At 51.3% G+C, this 8,238-nt stretch overlaps 1 protein-coding gene across 1 annotated transcript in view; it reads left to right on the top strand.

Moving 5' to 3' along the window:
- MVB12A (multivesicular body subunit 12A) overlaps window positions 1-435 on the top strand; it is a 4,002-nt gene extending 3,567 nt beyond the window's left edge. The window contains exon 8 of the mRNA XM_010845678.1: window positions 35-435. Coding sequence (XP_010843980.1) covers window positions 35-97 — 63 coding nt within the window. The 3' untranslated portion in view covers window positions 98-435. The remainder of the gene's footprint in view (window positions 1-34) is intronic.
- The last annotated feature ends 7,803 nt before the right edge of the window (window positions 436-8,238 follow it).

The raw sequence follows: 8,238 nt of genomic DNA on the forward strand, positions 1-8,238 counted from the left end.
GTACTCTCCCTTCACCCCACTCCTCACCCGCCAGTACAACTACGGCTTCGTGGTGGAGAAGACGGCAGCTGCCCGCCTGCCTCCAAGCGTCTCTTAGCCCTTCAGCAGTCCCAGGGAGGAGCCGCCACACCTGACACCGCCCCTCCCCACCCCATCACCCCGCTGACTGGCAGCTGCCCAGCCCATTCCACCTTGGGACCTTTAGCAGCGCAAGGCATGCTGGACCCTCGGTCACTTGGAGGAGCTGCAGCCTGGAGGAGGGAGCATGACCGGTCCGCCCTGTGATGGGTTCCCGGGCCCTAACGGATAGGGGTGGGGGCTGGACAGAAACCAGTGCCTTCAAGTCATTTGTGTCAAAACTCTCTGGTGCCTGGAGGCCATGCGGGTGTCCTGGTAATAAACACCACGCTGTCCAGAGGTTATCTATAATCTCCATCCTGACTGTGTGTCTCTGTGTCTCGCGGGAGCTGGGGTGGACGCACGCTGAGCAAGTGGGTGAAAACCTGGAGGGGAGGGGGCGCTGCTGCCGCTCCTATTCTACAGGGAGAAACAGGCTCCGTGATTCTGGACCACATCAGGTCCCGCCCCTCCATCGTTGCACCCAACCGTAATAATAGTAACAGCTACGGTTTGTACTGTGAGGACCTTCTCCCTAGTATCTGGTGCGTAGTACCTCATTTAGTCCTCCCGAGCCCAGTGGGAAGTCCTGGTTTTGTGGCCATTTCACAGATAGTGAAACTGAGGCACGAGGTGGCTAAATTCAGAGCTGGGATTCGAACCCAGAGCCTGCTTTCTTAACCATCAAACTGTACTGCTGTCTGTATCTCTTTTCCTCTACCGTGTGGTGAACACAAACCATGAATTCTCATGAATCATGATAGTTATCGTGTATAAAGTGGAGGGAACCCTGAATTAGGAAATACTGGTGTCTCCAGGGGACACAGGTAGGTTCCTCTAAGCCTCTGGTCACATTTTTCTCAAGTCATCAATACATAACCTGTGCGTTTCAAGACACCTTGTTTAACACGCAGCTGATTAATAGTGAACTCACAGCCACTAGTCCTATAACTCATGTCTGAGCAAAATCATGCCTGACACTTGTGATCCCCTGGACTGTATCCCACCAGGTCCCTCTGTCCATGGGATTTCCCAGGTAAGAATACTGGAGTGGGTTGCCATTTCCTTCTCCAGGGAATCTTCAAGACCCGGGGATTGAACGCAGGTCTCCTGCAGTGCAGGCAGATTCTTTACCAACTGAGACACCAGGGAAGCCCGAACAAAGCTCATCTAACAGTATATTCTCCCGGAGGCACATCCCAACCTTCTTGCACTTGCGGACACTAGATAGCTTTTCAGCACCACATTTGGGGACCTTTTTGAACAGCAAAAATCACCAATGAAAAAGCACAAAAATGAAAAATTTCCCACTAGCTAGACCTCAAGAATGATGCCTATGAGCTGAAACAGGAAGGCAGAGCATCGGCTTGTCCCACCACAGCTGTGAAAACGTACCTCTGGGGACTCAAATTTTTCCCTGCACTGGGAATTCCCTGGTGGTCCAGTGGTTAAGACACAGCGTTTTCACTGCAGTAGCCACATTCAATCCCTGATTGGGGAACTAAGATCCAGCAAGACATGTAGCATGGCCAAAAAAAAAATTTTTTCCCTTCACTGTGTATGTCCTTCAGTGACCACTAAAGCACTGTGAGTGTTAATTTGGGAGTCACAGATTTGAGCCAGTAGGAGGACTGGCAAATATAGACTCTGTGAATAATGAAAGTCAATTATTTCTGTTAAGAACATAGGCGATGATGGCTCAGATGGTAAAGAATTTGCCTGTAATGCAGGAGACACGGAGTCATTTCGTTCCCTGGGTCGGGAAGATTTCCTGGAGAAGGGAATAGCTATTCACTCCAGTTTTTTTTGCCTGGAGAATTCCACAGACAGAGGAGCCTGGCAGGAAAGGGAGACTGCAAAATGTACCCCTCCCCCACACATGTCAGCTGCCTTGGGAAAGTTAGGCCCCTGGTGCTAAGATATCTCCTGGAATCTCCCCGTTCTGGGCACAGCCGGCACCTGCCGGACCCACCCAGGCTGCTGTGGCGCCAGCCATGGAATCTGATCCACCTAGGAAGCAAAGGCTGTTTGTTCTCCCTGGTTGGGATCTTGGCCATCCTGAAACCAGCCCCAGATCACTTTCCAGGGCATCTGTGTGTGACCAGGGGCCCCCGGATAACCTGGGCTGGCCTTGGGTCCAGGTGGACCAATCATCGTGGCCAGTCACTGACTCTGCAAAATCGCAACTCTCTGATCCCCACAGGGCCTGGCAACAGACAGCCTCACAAAGGGACCAGAGGATCCCAATGGAGCCTGTCCCCCGGCTCCGCAACTCCTGACTTGGGCCACATTGATCAACACTCTGACTGAGCTTATATCATCTTGGGCTACAGGGGGAGGGGGCTTCTTGGTGGCTCAGGCAGTAAAGTATCCACCTGCAATGCAGGAGACCTGGGTTAAGTCCCTGGGTTGGGAAGATCCCCTGGAGAAGGAAATGGCAACACATTCCAGGATTCTTGCCTGGAGAATCCCATGGACAGAGGAGCCTGGTGGGCTACAGTCCATAGGGTCACAAAGAATTGGACATGACTAAGCAGCTATGCACACACAGGAGAGGGGAAAGAAGAGCTTTATCCTTTTGCCTTTTGCTCTCTCCTGGGCGCTGAGAGCTGGGTATTGCAGGGACCTGAGTACTGAGAGAGAGATTTCTGAAGACATGCGGTCACAGCTCCAATGCTCACTATCTGGTCACCCTGAGCAATGGCTTAATCTCTCTATACCTCAGTTTGTCTGTCTATACGATGGGCATCTCACTGGTCCTTACCTCAAAGGGTAGTTCTGAGGGGGAATTTTTGTGGGGGCATGTCTCTCCATTGTCCATGTTGACTATTGCAAAAATGCTTCCTGGCTCTGAAAGTCCTTCTCTGCCGGAAGGTTTCTGCAGCCCGAAGTCCATGCAGAGTGGATGGCCTCTGCTAGTGGAAAACCCCACACTATGAAAGTGAAAGTGTTAGCCCTCAGTCATGTCCAACTCTTTGCAACCCCACGGACTGTAGCCCACGAGTCTCCTCTGTCTGTGGGATTCTCCAGGCAAGAATCCTGGAGTGGGTTGCCATTCCCTTCCCCCGGGGATCTTCCCAACCCAGGGATCAAACCCAGGTCTCCCACACTGCAGGCAGATTCTTTACCATCTGAGCCACCAGGGAAGCCCAAACCCCACAGTTGTATTTAAATGTTTCAGAGGCCGGCTGTGGTCCCTGCTTCTCTCCCCACCCCCAAATCAGAGCATTGATCTGTGCCAAACCTGAGCATCCCCTTTGGCCCCCTCCCTGCCAAATCCCACAAGGCTTCTATCCCATCATTCATTCTGCCTGTTCTTTTTAAAAACTATTTGAATTTATATATTTGGCTGAGCCAGGTCTTAATTTTGGCATTTGAACTCTTAGTTGTGGCATGTCGGATCTAGTTCCCTGACCATGGATTGAACCCAGACCTCCTACATTGGGAGCATGGAGTCTTAGCCAGGGGACCACCAGGAAGTCCCTAGATTTACTCCTAACCAATGGAATACAGTAAGGGTTCTGGGACTTCACTTTTGTAACTAAGTTTAAAATACAAGACTTTCATCTTGTTGCAGGCTCTCTTGCTGTCTTTGATGATACATGCTGCTCTATAAAGAGACCCACATGTCACGGAACTGAGGGCAGCCTCTGGCCAACAGCCATCAAGGAACCAAGGGCCTCAGTTCCACAGCTCATAGGGAATTGAATCCTGCCAACAACACAAAGTGAGCTTCAAAGCAGATATTACCCTGGTTGAATCTTGATCACAGTGTGGAGGGGAGGACTCAGGAGAGCCATGCCCAGATTCCTGACCCACAGAAACTGTTAGATAAGAAATGTGTTGTTTTGAGCTGCTGATGTTTAGGGATAATTTGTTATGCAGCAATAAATAACTGATACAAATGACAAGTATATTTAAATCAGGGAAAGAGAGTGTGCTGGGTTTTAAGGGAACATTTTTGTCATTCCTGCTCCATTTGTCCTCATAAACTCAGCTGGCATCTCAGGTGGTCTTCTGAGTCTGAGGCTCTATGTGCCTTGTACCTAGAAACATCCTGAAGATGGAAGACTCATGAAGTCTTTTCAAAATTTTTATTTCACCAAAATATGTTTTAAAGGGTTTGAATAAAGTATTCTCTGATGGGAATGGGCCCCTTGTTGCTCTGAGCAATTTCCCTGAAGGTGGCATCTGGCCTTCTGTTCTAAATGTCATCATTCCAAAGGAAGCAAGAAATAAAGGAGAGAGAGGGGCTTCCCTTGTGGTCCAGTGGCTAAGACTCTGCACTCAGGGAGCTGGGTTCAATCCCTAGTCAGGGAACTAGATCCCACATGCCACAACTCAGACCTGGTGAAGACAAATAATTTTCTTTTTTTTTAAAGTAAAGGAGAGAGACCAGGGATTGTATTGAGTCGACAACAGTGGTGACCCTTGTGGGAGTTAGGCAAGGTGTTGGCACTTGGCGGGCATCCAAAAATTAATAGTTCTTCTCAATCACAAATAGCAGAGTTAAGTGCTTTCAATATCCCATTTATGCCTGCTGTTGCAAAAGTGCCTTGAAGCTTGAACAGATGCTATCTATGCCTCCGTCCCCTCCACAGTAGTCTCTATGTGATGAAGGCCACTCACAGTAAATCCCTGTGGCCCTGCCTGGGGCCTCCTGTGGTCACAGGTGCATGTCTAGCTGGTACACAGGGACGGCCAGGAACGTGAGGGGTCAGCCCTCCAGGAACAGATCTCAGCTAATGCTGGATGGTGATGAGAGGATAAATACCCCAGCCCCTTGCCCCTGGAGTGGGACCAATTGCCGTGTGTGTTCTATGCGTCTCCCTGGGGTCCCCAGTGGGATGGAGTCCCAATTGCCCTCAGGGCCATCTGCTCATTGGTGCCCACTGCAGGGCTCTAGGGCTTCTGGGGGACGTTGTTGTTTAGTCACTAAGTTGTGTCCAAACTCTTTGCAGCCCCATGGACTGAGGCCTGCCAGCTTCCTCTGTCTATGGGATTTCCCAGGCAAGAATACTGGAGTGGGTTGCCGTTTCCTTCCCCAGGGGATCTTCCAGACTCAGAGATCGAACCCCGGTTTCCTGCACTGGCAGTTGGACTCTGTCACTTCCAAGATAAACCACATCTCAGCAATCGTGTCAGTCTTTGGTTCTGATGACCCCAAACCAAGGCCACATCTTTGACAGATGTTGTCTACATCTTAAAGTGCGCCAGACTGCTAATAGTGACTTGCTTTGGGGAGGAGCCACTGACACCCTTTCTGATTTGGTCCTCACAGCGGTGCTATGTAGGAGCCGGGGGAATTTGCCCAATTTTTAAAAATGTATTTGTTTATTTGGCTGCATCCAGTCTTAACTGCCATACTTGGGCTCTCCTGCTTTAACGTGAGGGCCCCGGAGTGAGCAGGCTCAGTAACTGTGGCACAAGGGCTTTGTCGTTCTGTGGCATGTGGGGTCTTAGTTCCCCGGCCAGGGATCAAACCCTCGTCCCCTGTGTTGCAAGGCAGATGCTCAACCGCTGGACCACCAGGGCAGTCTCTGGTCCAATTTTTATAAAGAAAGAAACTGAGGTAGAGGTCGCATGACCGCTCCCTAAGCCAGGTCTGCACCAGCTGGCTCCTGGAACACCAGACTTTCACCATTTAAAAATGTGCAGCTCAGTGTCAGTTCATGCATGGACCGCCTGTATCTAGTTCCAGAACATTCCCATCACCCCAAAGGAGACCTCGTCCCTATTAGCCATCACTCTCCAGTCCCCACCCAGCCGCTGGCAACCACTAATCTACACTCATCGATTCGCCTGTTCAGGACATTTCATATAAGTGGGATCATACACCACGTGGCCTTCCGTGTCTGGCTTCCTTCAGCCTGACGTTCTGTAGGCTCACCCGTGCTGCAGCGTGCCAGAGCTCATTCCTCGTCATGGTTTAGTACTATTCCGTTGTATGGAATATTATCGTATCACCACTTTGTTTGCTCATTCATCTGTTGATGGACATTTGCGTTGGTTCTGTCTTTTGGTGATTATGACTAGAATGAACACATACGTACAAGGATTTGTTTGAACACTTGTTTTCAATTCTTTTGAGCTGCCTTAACTTTTGTCCGTCTCCCCTGGTCCTGGCCTTGGGTGTGAGGCCTAGAAGTTCAACTTCTAATTCTCCTGACCAGTCCAGGAGATGAGGCACTCCTCACCCACAGCCACCTGGGGTCCTTCCTCCTCAACTCTCTTGCCCCTCTTCAGAGTCCCCAGGGCCTCCCCCATTCCAGAGAGTTCGCAGAAAACTGGAGTCTCCAATGTTTCCCCGGCGTGTGCTCTGTCCTGGATCCATGTGACAAGGTTACGTGCTCCTAGCGATCACCATCGCTGTGTGGTCGCACAGAAGCGGCCTTGTTCTCCAGCCTCCGTTTCCCTATCGGTGAGCGGGGTTGTCCTAAGAATTAACTAAAGCCAAGAAGTGCCTGATGCGTGTCTGCAGTACCAGGCATGTGACATGACATGGTTTTTTTTGCCTGCACTGTGTCTTGGTTGCGGTCACAGGCTCTAGAGCCGGGAGGCTCAGTAGGTGCTGCCTGCGGGCTCCCTAGTTGCAGCTTCGTTGCCCCATGACATGCGGGATCTTAGTTCCCCAACCAGGGATCGAACCTGCATCCCCTGCATTGGAAGGTAGGTTCTTAACCACTGGACCACCAGGGAAGTTTGATATTTGTTCTAACGTTATCCTCTTCCATTGATATTTTCATGCACACCAAGAGGCTGGATACCCCCTGAGACAGGTGCCATGTAGGAGGAGGAGGTTTGTGTAGCCTCCCAGCGGGCTCAGGAAGGATGTGGCCCAGGGGAATGGGGCATCCAAGTCTCTACCTGATCATTGGCTTGGGGACCAGCCTCCCCCAAGGCTGCTGGGCGCTGCCACCTCTCTGCCCATGGGGACAGGTCCTGGGGTCTTCAAGCCACTGTGTGGCTGAGCTTTCTCCACTAGTGGCCCTAGGTGGCCTAGGAAGGGAGGGACAGGCTGGGAGACTGCTGAGGACACTTGTCCATTCGGAGTGGGGGCAGGAACCAGGGCATCCCCACCCGCTGTGATATTTATATGCATGAAGATTTGTGGGAAATGGATTCCAGACTTGGCTCTACAAGGGGTACACTCTGTCCCCCAACTCTTGCCCTCCCCACCCCCACTCCTTCCAGTGCACCCTTCATCCTAGACCTAACTTGGCCATGAGGCACATTTGGTTGTGGCTCAAGTGACATGGAGATAATGACATGGAATTTATTTTCCAGTTGTGCAGGACAGGGATGGGGCCAGGACCTCGGGAGACCCCTGAGGGTCTGAAGGGCTCAGACCCCTGAGGGGCTCTGAGTTAACCACCAAGCCCCATAAGTTTCAAGAGTCCCAGAAACCAGCCATCAACCCACATTTTCTTGCCACCAGGCACCCCAACCTAACAGAAGCACAGGTTGACAAGCATTGAGGACCTGCTGTGCACAGGCCCCTGGAATGACTCTCATATAGTGTCTCACAGGAGCCCTAGAAGAAGGAACCACCTCTGTTCCCATTTTACAGGCCAGGAAACTGAGACACAGAGTGGTGAAGCCCTCAGCCACAGGCACAGCCAGGAGCCTGGGTCCAGGTCTCCAGGTGCATCCGTGGCCCGGGGCTGCTCTGAGCTCGGCACATGCAGGTTTCAAATGCTCACAGCCCAGAAGGAGTCGCAGAGTCTGAGACTTGCACTATCAGCAGCATGGAGGTTACAGGACCCAGGTTCGAATCCAGGCTCTGGCTCAGTACTGGCCATGGGACCCTTGGTGAGTCACTGCCCCTCTCTGGGCTTCGGTTTCCTCATCTGTAAAATGGATGAAGATGTTTAGAGAACCACTTTCTAAGCTCTCCCCTCCCCCTCCTGCCTAGAACAGAATTTTATTCATTCTGGGCAGCTACATTTCCTTGTCTCCTCTATGCTGAAGTGTGGCCACATGACTGTTTTGGCCAGTGATGTATAACCAGAAGAGTTCCAAGGCCTCTCAGGAAGATTTCCAAAAGCTCCTGAGTCAGTCCTGGCCTCTACTTTTCTCTCTGAGTGAGGAGGTGAAGGCTGGACCCCCAGCAGCCATTCT

This window comes from Bison bison, unplaced genomic scaffold, assembly GCF_000754665.1.
Source record: "Bison bison bison isolate TAMUID 2011002044 unplaced genomic scaffold, Bison_UMD1.0 scf7180017864221, whole genome shotgun sequence".
Lineage (NCBI taxonomy): Eukaryota > Metazoa > Chordata > Mammalia > Artiodactyla > Bovidae > Bison > Bison bison.